At 54.7% G+C, this 21835-nt stretch overlaps 1 protein-coding gene across 1 annotated transcript in view; it reads left to right on the top strand.

Moving 5' to 3' along the window:
- The window catches only part of ADAMTS2 (ADAM metallopeptidase with thrombospondin type 1 motif 2), a 223772-nt gene that overhangs the window by 129413 nt on the left and 72524 nt on the right, over nucleotides 1–21835 (top strand). Inside the window, exon 4 of the mRNA XM_040622615.1 lies at nucleotides 1101–1303. Within this exon, the coding sequence (XP_040478549.1) occupies nucleotides 1101–1303 (203 nt within the window). The remainder of the gene's footprint in view (nucleotides 1–1100; nucleotides 1304–21835) is intronic.

Here is a 21835-nt window from a genome sequence, read left to right as displayed (position 1 = left end):
CGACCCCACCTCCAGCTACAAGGGACCACAGGGACTGGACACAACACCCTGGTGGGTGATGGCATGAAGACCTGAGATCCTAGGCCCTTCCCAGGGCTGGTATCTGGGAATGCCAAGGAGAAGCAGGACCCTGGGGTCACGGCCCCAGCATAGACACAGAGACCAGTACAGGGATGCAGGGGGCTTCCAGAAGGCTTTATTAGCAGGCAGGGTGGTCTGGGGCTGCCAGCAGTGACAAAGGTCAGCCTGGTCAGTTCAGCTGCCACCCTGAGAGGTGGGGGCAGGGAAGGGCTGGGAGCCTGAGCTCTGGTCCAGAGTGGGCTCCAGGTCCAGGGATGAAGGAGGAGAGAGCCGAGGCAGACACTGCAGCTGTGCAGACAGTGAGATGACCTTCTGGGGCCCTCGGCTGAGGCCCCTTGGACCCCCTCCCCCACCCCAGGCAGACTGTGGGGAAGCTGTCACTAGAGGGCCCTGGTCCCCTGCACAGTTCAGTCAGGCAGTCACCCATGTGTCCATTTAGTGCCCAGGGGTAGGCACGGCTGTGCCTGGGGGAGGAGTGCCCATGGGAGGTCTCGACCCTGAAGGGGGGTAGGTGGGCCTGGCCCACAGATGAGGGGCCTTGCTTCAGTGGAGGAAAGTTCGGGAGGGGAGATGCCTAAGGACACACCACCAGGGCTGGGCCTCAGTCTCCCTAGTTATAATGTGGTGGCCACACCGGGGAGGCCAGCCCTTTGGCACCTGGGCAGCTCTTCTCGGACATTCAAATGTGTGAGTGAGTGAAAAAAGCTGGTTCTGGCTCTGCCCGCTCCTGGCGGCATGATCTCAGCCTCTCCATTCATTGCTGGGTGCCAGGCCCGGGCTCAGTGATGGCCGTGGACTTGGTTTGCATGCTTCTGGGTCTGAGCCCACTTGGCATGCACTCTGCCCTCCCAGAATCTCAGTTCATTCTGTAAAATGGGGACCGTGTGGGTACTGTATGAGTTTTCACCAAGGTGATGGCCAGGCTGGTGCCAGGTTGCACCCAGGTGGGGTTTTGCCCTGTTTGGATGTCCCTGGGGAGCCTGGGCTGCTACTGCAGACTGTGTCCTCTGTCCTTCCAGGGGCCCCGCCGGGCAGCCTGGATAACCTCAGCCGCGCCCTGGGTGTCCTGGAGGAGCGTGTCAATGGCTCAAGGAGCAGGGCGCGAAGGCATGCCACCGACGGCGACTACAACATCGAGGTCCTGCTGGGCGTGGACGACTCTGTGGTCCAGTTCCACGGGAAGGAGCACGTGCAGAAGTACCTGCTCACGCTCATGAACATTGTAAGTGGGGGCCGGTAGCAGGGGTGGAGTGGGGCGGCTGACAGAGGTAACCAAGTCCACGCGCAAGACCCGCCGGGGCCCCCGTGGAGGGGCAGGTCAGGGGCAGGAGGATGGGCGTGAGCTGATGGCTGGGACGAGACACCCCTGCCTGTCTGTCCACCTTCTTCTCCGCTGGTCTTAGGTGAGTCATCGACCTTCTGGAATTCAGCCCTCTCATGGGCAGAGTGTGGCCGAAGTCCATTAGGTTTGCAGAGCGTGTTCTGTTTTGGAGAGTGTTGTCACACTTAATCTCATCTCGTTTCTGAAAAGTACCTTTATTGTAATCATAATCAAACAACCATGATGCCTGCCGTCATGAGTGACCAGGTGCCAGGCCCACGCCGGGCATCATCGTAGGCAGTCTTTGCACTAACTCTGTGAGACTGGTAATGTAACCTCTCGCCAGCCTTGAAAACGTGCGCTCTTCCCCCAGCATCACCCTGCCTTCCAGCCCAGCTGAGGGTCCTGCTGAAGGAGAACTGTTCTCTGTAGTCACACCAGCTCTTCTGATGCCAGATGTGTGGGTTTTCCTCACCGACACTAACTTCCCAGAGTTAGCACGGACCCCACGGGGCAAGACCAGCCCCACTTCAGACACCCCTCACAAGTCCTGCGTCGTCACCCGTTTGACCTGGTCGGAAGACTCCCCAGCCATAAATCAAGTGTTCCCCTCCTCAGGTTCACATGTCTGCCGGCACAGCTCACAGAACTCAGGAAAACCCTCCTTACGATCTCTGGTATATTCTGAAGGATGCAAGTCCAGAACAGTCAAATGGCAGAGACGCATGGGGCAGGGCAGGTGGGAAGGCGTTCAGAGCTTCCCTGCCCTCTTCGGGCACACTAGCCTCCCAGCGCCTCGGTGTGCTCACCCACCTGGAAGCTTGCAGAACTCCACAGTTTGGGGTTTTATGGAGTTTTTCTTGGCTGTGGGTGATTGAACTCAATCCCCAGCTCCTCTTTCTCCCTAGACGCCTGGGGCGGGGGCGGGGAGCAGTGCTGGAAGTTCCAACCTTCTGATCACCGGGTGGGTTCCTCTGGCAGCCAGCCCCCATCCTGAAGCTATCTAGAGCCCAGCAAGAGTCACCACATCACATGAACTCGGGTACAGTCGAAAGGGCTGCTCCTGTCACCCCTGTCCCTTGGACATTTACAGGGTTTAGGGGGTCTGTGTCAGGAACAGGGGGAGGGGGCGGGCAGAGACCAGTATGTATCTATTATTATGTCACACTTGGGTTGACTCCTGGACCCACCATGACCTGGTGTGGAGGGTCCCTCTGTCACACATGCCCCGTGCTGCATGAGCCAGGAGGAGGAAGTCTCGAACTTTCTCTTGGTTTTGCCGGAGAGTAAACTTCAGTTTATTCATGTACGCCCTCAAGCTCCACTGGACCCCAACTTCGGATTGTAGGATGGTTTGGTTAGCTTCTTGAAAAGCCTGAGAAATGCAAACATTCTTAAGTTGAAACATAGTTTATCATAGCAAAAAAAGGATTTTAGGAGATAAATTGGAGGAGCTGAGGAAAAGTAATTGGGGCAAGTCTTTTTTCCCTGTGGCATCCAGCAAGCGTTTATTGGACGCATGCTTGTCCCAGAGCATGGCATTCAGTCTGGGGCCCAGGGAGGAGGGGGGATGTCTGCCCCTCTAACCTGAGCTCCCCCTCCCAGTGTGGCGGGGGAGATGAGGCACCCTGCCTGAGCGTGCGTTGCCCTGACAATTAATATTCTGTAAGGCTCTGTGTCCTCCTTCAGGGCCGTGCACACCCTGAAGAGAGTCCCAGGAGCTGATGGAAGTCACACCCCCTTTGGTGGTCTTGGGGAGGAGGGAGACTGAGGAATCGTGAGTACATGAGATAAAGGATGACCTCCCAGAGCAACGTTGTCCAACAAAACCTTCTGCGCTGTCCGACGCAGAAGCCAGCCCTCGAGCACTTGAAACGTGGCTGGCATGATGGGAGAACTGAATTTTTATCTCATTTTATTTTCAAGGGAGTTTTACAATTTTAATTAAATAGTTTTTTGACTGTGGTAAACTATGAGTAAAGTTGACCCCCTTCACCGTTTTCAGGCATACAGTTCAGTGGCGTGAACTACTGTCGTGCAACCATCACCACCGTCCATCCCCTGCCGTCTTTCATCTTGCAGAGCAGAAACTGTCCCCATTAAACACTAACCCTCTCCACCCCCTCCTCCAGCCCCCGGCAACCACCATTCTACTTTCTGTCTCTGTGATTGTGACTACTCTAGGCACCTCATCTAAGACAACTGTTTGTCTTTTTGCGACTGGCTTATTTCACTTAGCATAATGTCCTCAAGGTTCATCACTGCCATGGCGCGTGCCAGAATGCCCTTCTGTTTAGAGCTGAAGCATAGCCCGTTATGTGTCTCTACCGTGTTGTGTTTCTTCATTCCCCCGTCAAGGGGCACTGGGTTTGCTTCCACTTCTTGGTTATTGTGAATAATGTGGCTTTGCACACGGGTGTACAAATACCTCTTCATGTCCCTGCTCTCGGTTCTTTCGGGTATATACCCAGGAGTGGAACTTCAGGACTATAGGGCAGTTCTATTGTTTTATTTTTTGAGGAATCTCCATACTGTTTCCACAGCGGCCACACGATTTTGCATTCCCTCCCAGCAGGGCCTGAGGTTCCAGTTTCTCCACATCATCACCAATACTTGTTATTTTGGATGGTAGCCATTCAGTGGGTAATTGAATTTCTTTGTAATTAATTTACATTTGGATTTAGATCACCATTGTGACCAGTGGCTACCGTCTTGTGGCCTTGAGACCCTAGGGTGCTGGCTTGCTTGGAGCTGCAGCTGGAGCCCCGAGTGGCCCTGGAAGGCCTGGCCAGGGCAGGTCTCCCTCCCTCCGTAAGTACACAGCTGGTTATGGGGCTTCCCAGCCCAGAGCCAAGCCAGCAACGTGGAGGACAGATGTGGCGGCAGCTGGCCCAGACTGTGCTCCAAGTGAGGCATTTGGTCAGCTGTGAGGTCGTCCGGGGCCAGGGTGGAAACGCTTTCAGCTTCTGAGGCTTGGGGATCAGCCCTGGATGGACACAGCGTATCCCCTGAGGAAGACCATAAAGGTCCTGGGAGGAGGGTCTGGTGGGGGTTCTGATGGCAGGGACCCAGGGAATGCAGGCTCTGAGGAGGAGCAGAGGCCAAGGTGGGCAGGAGGCAGGTGTGGTTGGACCCTAGCAGCTCACAGCTAGGCTGGTTTCCCTCATCGTTCAGGGTGATTCTGCCTGTAGGGTTTCCCTTTGGGGTCTCTTTGTGGCAGAGTCTGGGCTGGGATGTGTGGGTCCTGGTGTGACATAGACATTTCAGGTTCCTTGGATGTCTCCCTTGCACCTAATCTGGGGCTGTGTGGCTAGTTTTACCTAGTGGCCTCCGTGTAAGGAAGTGATGTGTGTCACCTCTTGGCCAAGGCAGTTAAGAGCCAGTGTGTCCCTCCCTCTTGTCTTTCCCTAACACAGTGATCTTGGGAGCCATACATTCCAGTAGGTGGAGGTACAAAATGGGGCAGGACCATTCAGCCTGCATTGGACTGTGACGTGTATAAGGAAACACATACCAGCTTTATTGTGTTAAGCTCCTGATGAGGTGGAGACTTTGTTATGCAGCATAGCTCATCCTGTGCTGATTAATACACCTGGCACCTGACGATTCAGTCAACAAATGTTCTTTGGGCATCTTCTATATGTCAGGCAAGGGGTATAGCTGTGAGCAAGACAGGACATAGCCATAGCTTGCATTCTGGCCAGGGGCACAGATAATATTCAAGTGAAAAGCAAAAGAGATAATTTCAGATAAAGATAATGAAAGAAATAAAATAGTGAGGTGGAGAAGGGAGAAAGGCTGGGAAAGGTGGGCCACTTTATACAGGTGGTCAGCAAGGACATGCACAGAAATTAACATTGGAACTAAGACTTGACTGATAGTGGATTACTGTGGGAAGGGTCAGAATAGTTTTCAGAGGAAACAGGTGGTGCAAAGGCCCTGAGGCAGGAATGAGGTTAGCACATTCGAAAGTGTGAGAAAAGGCTATTTGGGGAACAAGGGGCCCAGGTAGGAAGGGAAGTTTCCAGTGAGCAGGGCCAGTCACTGGATGTGGAGAGGGACTTGGATGTGACCATAAGGGCAGTGGGAAATCGTTAGAGGTGCCACTTCCTTCCTGCATTTATGGGCAAGACATTTTATTCCCTTTTTTTTCATAGGGAAATGGGAATTAATCAATCTGTCCCTCTTTCCATCTTGGACTCTCTGGAAGGTGACAAGAGTTGGAAATGTTTGCTGAGCATCCCAAGAGCCACCTGGGTGCAGAAAAGGTCTCATGGCGTTCAGACTCCCCACCCTCACCAACCCATTCCAGCACCTCCTGGCAGGTTCTATTTCCTACTTTTCCTCCCTAAATCTAGAAAATAACATTCTTCATTTATTAAAAGATGCTGTATCTAACACAGACAACATATTATTTATGATGGAAAATTAGAATATATTCCTATAGGTATGTGAATATTTTCTCCTACTACCACATTTTAATGGTGGCATCACATTGAATCACATGGCATACTTTTTATGTAACTGATTATTGATATGACATATTCATATAACAAAATTAATTTCTCTATTAGAGGTCAAATCGGCCACTAAGCTGTAGTGAACATCCTTACAGCTAAATCTATCACTTGTCCTTTACTACTGTTCCTTAAACTGTGTCCCTAAAAGTGTAGTGCCTGGTCAACAGATATGTGCATTCTAAAGCTTTCTCTGCTGGAATGTTCTCTGTTAGGGTTTCACCTATTCACACTCCATTGAGCAAATGCCTGTTTCCCCTCCTCCTCATACCACTGAATCCTTTTCACCTATGGTAATTTGAAAGCTATAGCTGGGATATGCTTTTTGTCATTAAGTTGTATTTATTTTATGGTAATGAGGTTGCGTTTGTTAAAAAATATATATATATATATATATATACTTTAAAACAGCAATCATCTTCCATGTTTAGGATGGGCCTATCTATGTCCTTTATTCTCTTGGGATATTAGTTTCTTTCTTGTTAATTTGAAGAATCTTTATATTAGAATAGGCTAAATTTTTTCTTTGTCATGTGGGTGGGAAATATTATCCACGGTTTGGTTCTTTGCCCTTTGTTTTGTTTGGGGGCAGTTTGTGATGGTTTATGTTTTTGTGTATAGTGGTGTCCTGAGCTCTTTCTCTCCTCGGCTTTTCCCTTGGGTGCTGTGTTTGGTACTTCATGTCCTCCCCCAGCAGTTAATTTTCTGGAGTTTCACTCCGGTTCCCCTGGCAGACTCCCATGGCTTGTTGTCAGCAGCATCATTTCCCAAACCCATGGCCTTGCACTGACCACCTGGCCTTTCTTACTGAGTTCAGCCACAGCAGCCCTATACCCAGTCCTATTATCAAACCCCTGGGGCCCAGGGCAAACTGAAGGTAAGGGCCCTGGTCACTGGTCCATGAACTCGGGAACACAAGCCCTGCACTGAGACCCCGCAGCCCAGCCTGGCCATCCCCAGATACCTGATGTGGTCTGTGCATCCTGCCTCAGGGCCCCATTCTCCATGGCCCTCCTGCTTGTCCAGAGGCTCAGCCCAAAGCTACACCCACTCTCGGCTTTCTGCCCAGGTGAAGAAGGCTGTGCCTAAGAGGGCGCTAGGGCCTTCTGAGCATTGGGGACAGGCTTTGGGCAGTGACCTCATTCTCTGGGGCCCTCACACTGGTTTTTAGCTCTCAAATGCCAGAGCCTCAAAGATTGCCAGCAAACCCGGGATTAGGCCCCGTCCCCTTGGCCCTGGGGTCCTTAGTCTGGTCAGAGAGGCTGGGAAGCCCATCTGAGAGCCTCTATCCACTGCTCAAGGGAGGAAGGGTCTCCCTGCTAGCGCTGGGAGGGCTGTGAGAGCAGAACTAGGAGCTGTGGCCAGGTAGGTGGCCTGTCTAGCCACGCTGGCTCCTCAGGCCCCATTCCCGCACTGCTGCTGGGCCCCACCTGGGCTCCCTGCTTCAATGTGGCTCTCAACGGCTGGCCTCCCTCCTCTGTCATTCCATTNCTGCTCCTGCTCCTGCTCCTGCCTGCCTTCAACCCTGGCTCATGCTATGGCCTCCACTGGATCCAGCTCTGGGAATGAGGAGGCTCCCTCTGCCCAGGACTCCCCTCTTTCACAGGCTCTCAGTGCACTGGGAACTGCTGTTCCGTTTGACCCTTTCTCCTTAGAAATGTGTTCCATGCTGTGCCTGATGCTCCCAGGCTGGGCTGCGGTCAACACGCCTGAACACACCTGCTGGTATATTGGGGCATAACCACATTTTCACAGACCTGCTTTGCCAGCCCCTGAGCTAGTCTGTGCTTCCAAACTTGGTGCTGTGGCCGTGTGTGTCTGGAGGCCCCAGGAGCCGAGCTAGGATGCAGCCTCCCTGTTCATGGCCCCTCCAGTTACCTTGCCAGGCACAGATGGTGGCTGTTCTCCTGGCTCAGGTGACGAATACCTTATGGGAAGACTAGAGCCTTGATTAAAGGAACATGTTCACACGTGCATTTTGAAAAGTGAAATTCGTGCCAAGACTTCAAGAAATCTACAATTTGGGCCCCAAACTGGTGTTGCTTATGTGGGCTTATAGCCTTTAGCTGAAGCACTAACTAATCCTGCTCTTCCCTGAGAAACCAAAGGCCTTTGTGTGTTACTTGGGATCTCAGTAGCCACAAAGAGAACTGCCTAGGGAGCTGCTGGTCCCATTGCCCTCCTTGCAGGTGTGAGGCAGACTATCGCGGTGGGCGATGGCCTGCCCCAGAAGGTGGCCCACGATCCTCTCTTTGCCTCTGATAACGTCCGCCAGAGGCCACAGAGACCACCGAGGCCATTGAGGCCACCACGGTGTGCCCCAGAAGTGCCACTCCTTTTGGATGGCAAACATTTTAAAACATCAATTTTATATGAAACCAGCCTTGGGCATGTTACTGAGTTAAAGCAAAATGCACAGAACTTTTCAAGATAAACAGAGATTCTAAAGTAAGTTTCCCAAAACTACAGCCCAAGGGCCAAATCTGGCCCATCATCCTTTTTTTAAAATAAAGTTTTGGGATCCAGCCCACACCCACTCATTTATGAATAGTCTGTGGCTGCTTTTGGGCCATCACAGCAGAGTAGCCGGGACAGAGACATGTGGTCCATAGCACTGAACACGGTCACTTCCTGGTGCTGAGGAAATATTTGTTATCCGGCTCTAAAGAAATCTCCCGCATGCTCTGAGCTCACCTTGAGTTGTGGCCCCAGTGCTCTAGAGGTTGCATTCACGTCCCACTGTGTGTCTGTACTAGTGAAGTGACTGGTATAGAATGAGGACCAGCTTTGGAGCCAGAAACGGCTACATCTTAGTCCTGGCTTTTACATACCTGGCAAAGTTCCCACCTTGCCCTGCGCTTGGTTTCTTCATCTTTATACCTTCCACAGACTCTGAGAACCCCTAAAGGCTTGCATAGTCCCCAGGAGACTAGGCTCCCCTCACCCTTTTCAGCCCACCAGTCCTCTGCAGCTGGAGCAGCCTTTTCCTGCAGGCCACCATCAGGGACCTCGCCCTTGAGCTGAGTAAGCTCCACCCTCTCCTAGCTCAGACCTCCGTCCACCCCCACCCCGACCCTAGCCTTGCCAGCTCAGTGGACCTGTGAGGTCACTTTGGGGATTCTTTCAAAAGCAATGAAATGAGCTGGTCCTAAGAATCATTTTAAAACAGTAGAGTAGGAAGAGCAGATTTCTGGACAGACAGAGCTGTCTCTCCCAGCTGTGTTAACTGCTTGTGTTCCGGAAGAATTCCTGAGCCCCCAGATCATCTCTTCTGCGGAGGGCAGATACGCTCCTTAGGCCTACAGAGAATTGTGCTCTGCAGAGGCTTCTGAGCTTTACAAGTAGAGGCCATACCCTTTGACACCCCTAGCATGGGGACAGGCCTCTGTACAGTATGTTCTTAAACAAGTTTTGTTGAATGAATGATTTCTGTCTGTGCCAGGATTCCGATATTTTTCCTCTTTTCTTTTCTAATTTAATCCAGAAATTGGCCTGGGTTTACCAAAGCCCTGCCAGGGTTTGCAAATAATCAGAGGCATACAGGCTCCATTTCTCACCAACTTCCAAGAATGTTGGGGCCGTGTGGTGATGGTGGGGAAGGCCTTGGCAGGACCGAAATGTTTTCTGCTGGTCCCCCAGGGGGACAGGGGAGGGGGGCGGTGTCATCTCGTGAACTGGCCCTGGAATTACAAACTAGCCAGGGCGAAGGCGCTGCCCCCAGTCCCCGTTCGCATGTCTCTGGCTCTGGTTCCTGGGAAAGAGAAAACCATGTCTGGAACCGGACGCTGAAACTGGCTTCCCGTAAGTTGAAGGGAAGTGAGCAGGGCTCTCCGGCACGGGGCGGGGGCGGGGGGGGCACGTTTGGGGTTGGGCCTGGCCAGAGCACGAGTGGGAGAACAGGGAGCAGAAGTTCCCATCATGGCACGGCAGCTGCCCCAGGCCCCGGGCTGTGCTGGCACTGTGGGCAATAGCGGGGCATCTTCACACGTGTCCCATTGGCCTGAGAACACGGCCCCGTGTGCTGCCAAGGAGATACAGCCATCAGGGCCGGCGGTGTGTGCATGAGGCAGATAGAATGCTTGAGATGGGGCCACACTCTCCTATGCTGACAGGCGCCAGGCAGGAGGCATAAGCCCGGGTAAAGGTGGCTGTGGGCAGTAGGGAGTGGTGGGGACTGGGGTGACAGGAGAGGCCACACCCCTGGAGGTCCCCTCCTTGGTCCTGAGCACTAGTGGTCACAGAGGAAGAAGTGGACCCACTGTTGCCAGCTCTTCTGTTTTTTCATGAGAAACTGGAAATCCAACTTTTATGGGAAATTTAATTATTTTTCAATGTCAGCAACAAATTGAAATTAAGACCTCACATTGTACAAGTGAATCAGAACACGACCGCAGGACAAGTCTGGCCAGTCAGCTGGTGGATGGTTCCTTCTGGCCTAGAAGAAAGGAGGCAACTGCCTGCCCTGCTGTGTCCGTGATAGGGGATAATTAATGCTACCTCCCAGGGCTGGCGTGAGCGTGACTCGAGTTAAACACCAGAAAAGTGCTTCGCAGCATGCTGGGCCCGTGGAGAGCATCCTGTGGACGTGAGCCATTCCTGGCTATGTGTTTGTGCATTGGGCACTCTCTGAACCCCTGGCCTAAGTCGGGCCCCATTCTGGGCACTGGGGTATAGAAGCGAGCTGTCATGTCCCTGTGCTGAGAGAGTTTGGAACGTGAGAGGGCTGGGGAGCAAGGAAAGGAAGAGTAATGACACCGTGGTTAATGTAAGTGCTGATTGTGCAAATTGAGGGCATTCTGAGGTCACAGGGAAGAGCGCCTCAGACGAGGGCCACTTGAGCTGCCCCAGAGCAGAGGCAGGGGTTAACGAGGAGGGGAGCCTGGTGCGTGCAGGTGTTGCTGAAGGTGATAGAACAGCATGTGCAAAGGCCCAGTGGCATCACCGCATCACAGTATGAGGTTGGGCCCTGCCGGGGTGTAGGGTGCTGGAGTGAAGCAGGAGATGAGGTTGGCAAAGCCTTTTGTGTCGGGCTGAGGGGCACCCAAGAGGGTTGATGCTTGGGGTCCCCTGCCATACTATGACAGGGAAGTGATGAGGTTTGTTTGGGGTCTAAAAAGAGAAACTTCTCTCTTTAAGAGTGGGGGACTCATGCTTTCTGTTATCAGAAACTCCTCCCCCCACAGCCTGGGGAGACTGAGGTTTTATGCTTGGCAGCCCCATGTGAGGAGGCACTAAGCTGACGTGTCCACGTTGTCCCGGTGGCTCCATGAGTTCCCTCTCCTGGGTAAGCTCAGCGAGGCTCAGAGAGGTTGAGTGGTGCAGCTAGGGCATGGCAGATGGGATTCACATGCGTGGGGGAAGATGGGCCCTCCCTGGGGACCTGGCCCAGGTGCCTGTCCCCTCCCTGCTGTTGTGGCCTAAAGAGCGAGCGCTCCCAGATCCTTGAGGAAGAGCCAAGGCATGTTCTCACCTTGGCTCTTGGATCTCCCAGCAGCGTTTGACATCACTTGCCCTTGCCCCAGATCATTTTCCATCGACTTCTGTGCCTCTCCTGGTTTTTCCTCTGGCTTTTCCATCTATTGTGCCTTCCTGTTCTCTCTAAGATTTGCTCGCTCACTCATTCACCCATCCAGTGGCTGTTTACAGAGCACCTGCCTGTGCCAGACTTAGCTGGAATGTGCTGCTGAGGAAGCCTGGTGTTTGTGTGTGTGTGTGTGGGGGGGCGTCCTGCCTGCACAGAGCTCACATTGCAGTGGGGGCGGGATAGACAATAGGACAGTAGACACCTCCCCCCGCTGCAGTGATGATCACGTAGGTGGAGAAAGTTCCAGTGGGGGGGTACCATGCTACCTCTTCTTCCCTGAAGCGTGTGGCACCCCACCCCACCCCCAGGATTCTCCCTGACCTCCCTCCCCTCTCCAGGAGGCCAGCTGACAGGTGATGTGGAAATCTGGGAGCAGCTTGCCCTTGGCCTCACTGGGGGAGCTGATGGTTGTCAACGCAGGAGTTAGAGTCCTCGTGGACAAGGAGGGCCAGGCATCGTCACTCCTTGGTGACAGCTAGAGGCAGCTGCGGACCTTGTCTCTGCAGACTCCAGCAAGGAGGTGACAGCGGAGCTGGAAAAGCAGAGAGTGTGGCACCCCACTGGCTCCCGGTCTGGGCCAGCCTGCGCTTCGCTGCCAGCCTGCTCCATCAGTGCCAAATTCCCATGCAGTGATCCTGGGGGGTCCTGCTCCATTGCCAGGGGCATGCTTGGTGGCGGGTCTCGAGAGGATTAGGAGTTCATAGAAAAGTGTGACACACATTGAACATCAAACTCAGGGGGTTTGCTTATCTGCTTTGCATGTTCAGCACTTAGCAAAGGGCCCAGCACATAATAGGTATTGAGTAAACACCTTTTGAGTAAATTAGTGAGTGAGTGAATTCTCATAAAGTGACTAGGTCCCACAGACTCCCATAAAAAAAAAAAAATAGACTCTACCTGTCCATGGAAAAGATGTCCCAGTAGGCTAAGTGTCTTTGTCCCTTCCTTATGATCAAAGTTTTTTCTCCACCGTAGATGCTAGAAGCTTGAATCATCAGGTCACAAGGACGCACGGTTTTAATTTCAGATTTGCCAAATGGCACTCTCAAAAGCCTTTGCCCCTTGGGGCGCCTGGGTAGCGCAGTCGTTAAGCGTCTGCCTTTGGCTCAGGGCGTGATCCCGGCGTTCCAGGATCGAGTCCCACATCGGGCTCCTCCGCTGGGAGCCTGCTTCTTCCTCTCCCACTCCCCCTGCTGTGTTCCCTCTCTCACTGGCTGTCTCTCTGTCACATAAATAAATAAAATCTTAAAAAAAAAAAAAAAAAAGCCTTTGCCCCAGTTCCCACTTGTATTTCAGTGGGTGAATTTCTCAATCTCTTAGAGCCTCAGTTTCCCCACTGGTAAAACAGCGCTAATAAAGCTCACTCAGCAGGGTGTGGGAGGTAAAGATGATGACTTGAGGAGGCACTCGGCACAGGTCTTAGAAGGTCATAGCTTACCAACGAGGCGTCATAGTCATTCCTTTGTCTGTGACATCTGCCAAACCAGCCCAGCTCTTGTCCTTGAGAAGCTTGGCTCTCATAGGGACACACTCACCTGCTTTAGGTCAGTAAGGTGGACAGGGGCCCAGCTAGCACCCTCTGCCTGACTGGGGAGTAGGTCACCGTGGAGGGGAGCCCAGAGCTGGGGCTATTTCCTGCTGAAGGAGCCACACCCTTGGCGTGTCCCAGGAATGGGACAGGTGGGTTGGGGCAGGCTTGGGGACTTGGGGCCCGGAGGCCCCAGGGGGATGGAACCAGCCAGATGGAGGGAGCTTGGGTTTCATCCTAAAGCTTTAAGAGCTAACAGTTTCTCGAGCCCCTCGGCTCTCAGGGCGCAGGTCCAGTGGAGGGAGAGGGCAGCTGACAATCTAACAAACTCATGAGGGCATTCAAGATGGTGATGGTGGCAGAGGAAACAGCCTGCAGGGGAGCAGCATCCGAGTTAGCATAGCAAGCACCCAGCGAACATGGGACATGGGCCCGGGGAGCGGGAGACAGCCAGATGTGGGGGCAGGGCGGTGCACAAACCTCCTCCCTGCGCATGTCTGGCAACGAGAACTTGTGCCTCCAAGACATGTCCCTTTGGTCCTGGGTTCCCTGGGTAGCAGAGGGCGTTCATCTGCCTTCTCTTCTGCCAGTTGGTTCCCATGCTCCACACTTCGGGCTGTTTGGTCTGAGCCTGGGCCCAGGTGGGTTAAGGAAGAGCTGGCAGGGGAGCTCGGTGACTCAGACAGACTCTGATGGTGGGAAGGGCCACGTGCCGCGTGCAAGGACAAAACCACTTCCTACTGTGTTCAAGGAGGTTCCTTATGCCCTGGATGTTAGGAAGGGCGCTAAATGTGAGTGAACCACTCTCAGAGAGGGCTGTGTTCGCGGCAGACAAGCCTGGCAGTGAGTCGAATGCTGAGAGGAGGCTTGGAGCAAAGCTGCTGAATTTTGCTGGGAGCTCTGAATTCCTTGGGAGCCCTGCCTGTGCCGGGGACACAGATGACAGTCTAAACTGTCCTGGTTTTCTCAGTCTTTTCTGGGTCAACGCCTGTTTGGCAGGGTCCCTCCCTTCCCCTTCATCACGTGGAGACCCCTGGGGCCCTGGCAGCAGTGGGGATGCTGGCCTGAGCCCTGGCCATTTTTGCTGTGGGGGGGGGTGTCGGGTCCAGCCCTGGGGCCCTTTACCTGGACTGCTCAGGTGTGCCGGGCCCCACCTGGTCCAGGGCAGGTGCTGTGATGCCTTGTCCCCTCTGCAGCCTCTCTCGGTCCACAGCCAGCATAAGACAAGAGCTTCTGGAGCCCACGCACACCCCTCTGGGGCTGGGGGGAACCAGGTTGCTGCTTGGGCTGCTTCATTCGCACAAGCCCCCCCATTTCTCACCTGGCACTTAGCGCTACATTGGGAGCGGACTCTGCCATCAGAGTCCAAGTGGGAAGCAGGACCCATAGCCCTCAGAATCTATCTGTTTGACCCTGAGGGTGTGGGGGGCAGTGGCAGGGATGGGGCGCCGTGACCCTGGGTCTGATGTCGTACCTCTCCTCAGCCGCCTTCCCTGACTTCCTTCATCAGGCAAGGCACTTTCTCCTCCCCTTTTGCTGTCCCCAGGGATTTCCTGGGTACCTTGGCCACACCTCCTCACGATGGCATCTTACCTCTCTTTCTTGGGCTCAAAATGGTGAAAGGGCAGCAGAAAAATGGGAATCACAGAAGGCAAGAAAAAGCATTGTTTTCAGATGACATCACTGTGCCCAGTTGAACACAGGTGACAGAGATCACAGCACAGGGGTGAAGGTCATGCTCAAACTCAGACTGGTTGAGGGTAGGTGAGGGTGCCGTGAGGTCTTGCCATGAGGGGCCCCTCCCCCAAAAGCTTCTTCTGGTTGAGACACCATGTCGGTCCCTGGGGCTCTGTGGTCAGGTAGTGCCGAGGAGCTCCGGGGAACATCAGAGAGGCTATGCCCCTGGGCTCTCCGGGGCCGGGGTTGCTGCTAGCAAGAATCAAGATCCCTGCCTTCTCTGTGCTCCTTCCCTGCCAGTGGCCTCAGGGGAACAGCAGGCCCTGGCCTGCAGCCTCAGCAGAGTCTGTCTTTCTCTGTTCCATAGCATTACCCCCTTTCTGATGAGTTGTTGGTCAGTGAGTGGGAATGTCTGGTCCCACATGGTGGGGTGGCCGTCCCTTACCCGCAGCGGGGCCTGGCAGGGAGAACCCCTGGTGTGGATCACACACACACATACGCACACATACCCCTCTGGTGGGCAGCAGCGTGGGCTTCGGAAAATGCCTGGCATACACTGCTGTCCACCAAGGCCCTTCTGGGTGGCCCGGAGGAGAGCGCCCAGCGGGCCTGGGAGCGTACTATATGCCTGGGGTTTTGCTGGATGCTTTAAATACAGCGTTGAGGCCGGTCCTGGTGACAGCCTGAGGGGTGAGGTCCATCACCTCCATTTCATGGATCAGGACACTGAGCCACAAACAGGCCATGTGCCAGGCCCGGGTCACAGGGCGGGAGGGTGGCCAAGCCCACCCTGGAACCTGTGCAGCCTGACAGAGAGACAGGGAAGGGGCAGCTCCAGCGGTAATCTGCACCGACAGGGACTGTTTCCTAAGGCAGCTTTGCTTTTTGTTTGCCTGGTGAACATTCGTTGAGCCTCCACTGGGTTCTGGGCATCCAGCTGCTGGCCTGGGGGTGGAGGAGCCCTGTCTCCACCCTGGGAACCTGCAGGGACAGGAACAGTTTGGGCCTCACTGGAAGAGTCTTGGGCTCTTGGGGCCGTGTTCTTGGACCCGGTGTTGAAGGAGGACTCTACCCCTCTCCCATGTTTGTTGTATGGTACAACCAGTCCTGCCCATTTGGATTTTGTGGCCATTTGATCTTTTGAGCAGAGAGGCTAGGGCCACGTTTGTACCTGCGTTGCCTGTGAAGCATTGCTGAGAAACCAGTGGGAGGAGAAGATCTGTAAAGGACACGTTCGTTCGCGCAATAAGACCAGGCTTTTGCGGCCCTGTTCGTGGGTCTGGAGATGTGCACCGATGAACATCTTCCTCCGAAGTCCGCAGACCTCTCTGCCCCTGCTTCCCACACCGCTTTTTCCACGCTCTCTCCTGAGGGTCCTCAGAGAGACCGACTTCTTCCCAGTTAGTTCAGGGCTTCGCGGAGAAGCCGCTGCCGAGCACCTTGTGAGCCCCACTTCCTGAGGCCTCACGACAGACTTTTCTGGGCCTGGCCTGTTCTCCGGTGTGGTGGCGGGTGCAGCTCGCACTGCGGTCTTAGTTGCCAAAGTGCAGCTCAGGGGAAGAGATGGTAAGTTGGGCATAAAGGATGGTAACCCAGCCGGCAGCTCTACCACTGCCTGCCCCGGTAGGGAGCCCCGGCCCTGCCCAGTCCTTCCTTCGCCCGCCCATCCCCCCATCCTCCCGGCAGAGGAGAAAGTCACCTCTGCCCAGCAGCCTTCGGCCTCCTGCCAGGGCTCACTGGTGGCCAGGGTGGAACTCTGCCACAAAGAAGGCGAACTTTTACATTATCATGCAGAGCCTGTGTCCTTCCTTATTGCCTATTCCAGAACAGAAGCTTGGCCGCATCTTTGCATAAGCAAAAGGTGCTTTACAATGTATTTCCCCAAACAAGAGAGCCCTTGGCCTCTCTCTGCACGGAGAAGGGCTGTGGCTTTGAACATTTTCCCCCAAGGTTTAAAGATTCCAGGATCAATTTCTCAAGACAGGGCTCAAGGACATTGTCCTGGCTTCCCCTCCCCCTGTGGTCTGGGCAGAGGAGAGCAGCTTCTCCCTAGCACACAGGTCTCCGGGGGAGGTGGAGTGGGATGGGGAACATACTTGGGCACTTAGCTAGGGTCTCAGTCATTACAGGGCATTGTGGGCCCCGCCCCTGTCACACAGTTTGCCCATTTCCTTTCATTCCACATTCTCCAAAGTGATTCACTCATTCATTCATTCATTCATTCATTCATTCATTCAAAACTCTTTACTGAGCCTTTCCTAGGTGCTAGACACTGCTGGGGACACAGCAGTGAGCAAGGAGGAAAGGTGCCTCTCACATCAAGTGCATAGTCCAGTCTGGGAGCAACTACTTTAGGGGGTACTTTTGGGGTGAGCAGAGACAGTCGTGTGGGGGGGAAAGCATGAGTGGATAGAGGGCACAGCAAGTGCGAAGGCCCTGAGGTCGGGATGGGCTCTGTGGGCAAGGTGCCCAGAGTCCAGTGGCTGGACCACAGTGGGCAAGGCCAGGGCAGCCTGAGAAGAGGCAGCAGGGCTTCGATTTTATTCCAGTTGCAGTGGGAAGGCCTTGGAGTGGATGGGAATTAAGCCGAAGCGTAACTGCCCCCCCTTCTTTGAAACACATTTATTACCATGACTTTGTTTTTGCAGATGCTCTTCAGATATTTCAAGAATTCTGGGGCTGGAGAGGGAGAGAGGGAATTCCAGGGATGAGCCACTGCACAAGCAGCTGGAGAGGGCAGCCAGGCTTTGCAGAAGGCGGAGCCATCGAGCCGGTGGGGGGGGAGGGGGCCCCAGAGCAAAGTAGGAAGCAGACGGAGCACAGAGAAGCCAGCCAGGGCCAGCTTCGAGAGAGCCCCGAGGGGCTGGGGCTGCTCCTGAAGGCATGGTGGGGAGAGGGGGGCGGGGGGGGCACTGAGGGTTTCAGGCAGAGGAAGAGGAGGCCGGATCTGCTGAGTGGTGACTGTGGTGAAAACAGTGCAGGGCGGGGGTGTGGGCAGGACAAGAGGCAGAAAGGCACTGGGGAGATCCCGCCCTTGCCTGCTTATCTGGTTGATGGGTCGGGGTCAAGAGAGGACAGGGGAGACGTGAGGGAGATGTTTGGAGGCTGCCTTCCGTCTTCAGTGACACTCTGCCACGTCTGTCAGTTCTCTGCTCGGCAGAAACATTGTAGCTCTGTTCCTATTAAGGATGCAAGCGTTTCGCTGGAAATTGTACTCATCTTTCCCACTGGTCTCCATGGCCAGGTGGGCCCTGCTGGCTTCTAGCATCTGAGCAGCGTCTGAGCAGCATCCCGTGGGCTCAAGGGCTGTGACAATCTTACAGGTCCCTGAAAGGCTCATGTTCCCCTGGCGGGCAGGGCACGGCCCCCTCCTCAGGCGAGCAGAGGCAAAGGGCTGTGGGGACCCCTCTTCTCAGCACTGCCCTGCATTCTCGGAAAGGTGTCACAGAGGGAGGCCAGGGCACAGCCCAACTCCCCCAGAGGAGTAGCCTGTGTGGAGCCATGGCCCCTCTGGAAGGGACAGAGGCTTCCTCGAGGAGAGAACCATGAAAGGCCTACCATGAAAATGACCAGGGAGGTAGGGCTGGGGCGTCTCTGGAGTAGGCCCAGCTGCCAGCCTGACCCACAGCCTGGCCTCTTCACTGGCTATCTGCTGGGTGCGCTGCTCTGCAGCTCGGGAGGCTGGGGGCAGGGTGCCCAGCCCAGCCCAGCCGATGCGAGCTGGCAGCCACTGGGCAGCTCAGAAGGCAGGGCCTCCCCTGCCCGGCCCCCACTCAGTGGCCTGACACCCCAGACTCTGGTCGCCTTGCCACCAGCCCCAGCAGGTGTGGGCCTCTGCCTCATAGAGCTTAGCGCTGAGTGGGTGGGGTTTCTGGGGTTCTGGTCATGCCCGGTCCCGAATCAGGAGTCAGGGTCAGAGCTGCTCAGTATCGAAGGACACAGGACCCCTTACTTGAGATGAAAGCGGCTACCTTTGGGCACAGTGGCAGGGCTCAGGGGAACAGGAGGATCCTGGACCCTGGTGGGCGAAGTCTGGGCCGGGAAGTGGGAAGGGGACCAGCCCTGCCTCTCCTTCCTCCCTGTGGGGACCAGCAAGCACCCCTCACTCAGAGCCTCAGCTTCCCCATTGCTCAGGTGGGACTGACCACCTCGCATTTTGGCCTCCAAGGGCTGTTGGGAGCATAAAATGAGCTAGTGCTGTGAGCTCAGCCCTGAATCCCTTCCGAATACCAAGGCAGGTTTCCTGTCTTCCTAAAGCTTGTCACACCTGGGCTTAGAGCCTCACCGGGCACGCAAGGGGGCAGGTCCCTTCGAGGTGCACCCCAGACCAGCTCTGAGAAGTGCCGTTAGAGCGCGGGCCCTGGGGAGACACGGTCAGGGTGTTGAGGGAGCCTCGACCCCTAGTTTTCTGGGGAGGCTCTGGGAGTGACCACGAGACATTTTTCCTTCCCTGACGCCATGCAGAGCTAAGATGAAATGCTTCCATCTGCCAACAAGGGGATGGGGCTGAGGTGGCGCAGAGTGTCCCGGGGATGTGTAAGAGTTGCCCCCCATTCCAGTTCATATCACTCCTCACATCTGTTCCTTCTCTCCACTCACCCCCAGATCTGAGCCCCACACTTGATACCTCAAATGCTATAGTGGGCACTTAAATCTGCTTTCCATAAAGGAGCCAAAGTCGTCTTTGTAAAATGCAGTGTCATTATCCTTCTTTCATGACTCCATATCCTCCACTGCTCTTTGAAGAGAACTGGAACCCTTCTCACTACCTGAATAGCTGTGTGGTCTGGCCTCAGGGGCCCTCTCCCCCTGCCCAGTCCTTAGAACACTCATCACTGCCTCTGACCCCAGGATGTTGACACATGCTGCTTTCTTTGCCAGGAGCACTATGCCGGCTTTGCTGATGTATCTTCTTCTCATTTCTTATCTCTGAGATGAAATGCCTCATCCTTAGGGGGCCCACCAATCCTCACCAGGGCAAATTCACCATGACTATGCCCTCTAGGTTCCCTGCCTGTCCCTCAAGGTCCTCATCAGCATCGTCATGGTCGTGAAGCTGTTTTTGCGATTTCTGAGTGTCTCTCTCTACCTCCTGACAGAGGGCCAGCTCCGGGCTGGTTCACTGCTGAATCCCAAATGCTAACGTGCATTGCGGCCAATAGCTTTCTCCTGGGTCAGCTGGGTACCTGCTGAGGTCTGTGGAGAGGGAGAGGCCAGGCCAGGTGATTCTGGACCCAGGGACTGGTGGGCTCAATGAGAGGCCAGGGTGGCTCAGTTTGAGGAGTCCCATTGCGAATCTGTAAGGGGCTCATTGCTGGGCTGGGGGGTTATATGCATGGCTGGACCGAGATCTACACACTAAAGCTCAAGCGTGGGGGAAAAGGCAGCTTTCTTTGGTTCTTCTATCTGATGCCACCCTCACTCCGGGATAGAAGGGAAAATGTGACCTGGCTCCTGAGAGGTGGCTCAGGCTTTTCCGGTTCAGAAGGCTTTAGGGGGAGTAGTCGGGTCAGAGGGTAAGCGCTGACTCTGGGCTTGTCTTAGAGCTCAGGCTGCTCTGACAAAATACCGCAGGCTGGGTCCCTTAAATGACACACATTAATGTCTCCCTGTTCTGGAGGCTGGAAGTCCAAGATCAAGGTGTCAGTCCTAGTGAGGGCTCTCTTCCTGGCTTGCAGACAGCCTCCCTCTTGCTATGTGCTCACATGGTAGTGAGAGAGCGAGTGAGGGAGCTCTCTGGTGTCTCTTCCAGTAGGGGCACTAATCTCATCATGGGGATTCCCCCCTCATGACATCATCTCTGCCTCTCAAATGCCCCACCTCCAAATTGCATTCTGTTGGGAGTAATGAATTTGGGGGGACACAGTTCAGCCCATGGGTAGGGGTGGTTCATGGCCTAGGCACCCTGCATCTACACACATCTGTCCCAGCATGCTCTGCCAGGCTGAGGCCCTGCAGTTGGGGTCAGTCGGGGTTTATTCTCTCTTCTGTGGCCAAGCAACATCTGTCTCCTCTCCTGCAGGCCAGCACCCCCTGGGCTCCCTCCGAGGCCCAGTGGTGCCCCCCTCCCAGCCCCAGGCCAGCCCCCAACTATCCTGCCCACCGTCCCTGGATCCCCTAAGTGTAGCTGGGAGCTACTGTCCTTTGGGCCTTCCGAAGCCACCCCTTCTTGATATGAACCTGTCCCTCCCAGGTCCCAGACAGCAGAAGCAAGCTCTCTCTACCTTTGGCTTCTTCCCAAATATTGGGGCTGTTTTTACCCTCTCTGCCCTGTCCCCCAACTCGAGGCATAGGCGAGGGGTTAGCGGTGGAAGAAGCACAGTGAAACCTAGCCATTCCGCCCGGCCTTTCTCTGCCCTCTCCTCCCTCCTGCCCCCCCCCACCCCCAGCTGCAGCAGGGACCTCCCCGTGTCACTGCCTTCTTCACTTCTACACCATGACTCTCGGTCAAAGGCCGTGAGCCAAATTGGCCGGGCTTGCCCATGAGAGATAAAGCGATACTTCGGAGATAAAAAACCCTCTCTCTCTCTCCTCTTTTTTTTTTTTTTTAACATTTTATTTACTTATTTGACAGAGAGAGCAAGCGAGTACAAGCAGGAGGAGTGGCAGAGGGAGAGGGAGAAGCAGACTCCCCACTGAGCAGGGAGCTGGCTGTGGGGACCCTGGGATCATGATCTGAACCGAAGGCAGACACTCGACTGACTGAGCCACCCAGGCACCCCACCCCCCGGAAAGATTTTATTTCTTTATTTGATGGAGAGAGAGGGAAACCCTTTCTCTCTTAAGAAAAACTGGCTTTTAGGGCTGTGGTCTCACTGTGGACTAAAAAATCGAGTTAGACCCTTAAAGCTGGGCAAGGGTGTCTGTGTGTAGGGGTGTGCACCCTGTCCCCTGTGACTTCATGGGGGGGGCCCTACGGGTAATCTGATTTAGTGTGGTGACAAATATGGCATCATACTGTTTTCACCAGCACCGTTCCTTTGCACACGTGGGGAAATTCAGTGCTCACAAAGCTTCGTAAGAGGGGGACTGTTAAGGCTGTTTTATGGAGGGCACGGCACGGCGTGGGTGAGTCGGCAGGGCCTCCCCTGGGCCCTCCCTTGTCAGCGGCAGGTGGTCCTTGGGCC

This window comes from Ursus maritimus, unplaced genomic scaffold, assembly GCF_017311325.1.
Source record: "Ursus maritimus isolate PB19 unplaced genomic scaffold, ASM1731132v1 scaffold_5, whole genome shotgun sequence".
Classification (NCBI taxonomy): Eukaryota; Metazoa; Chordata; class Mammalia; order Carnivora; family Ursidae; genus Ursus; species Ursus maritimus.
This window is presented reverse-complemented; position numbering and strand designations above follow the sequence as displayed.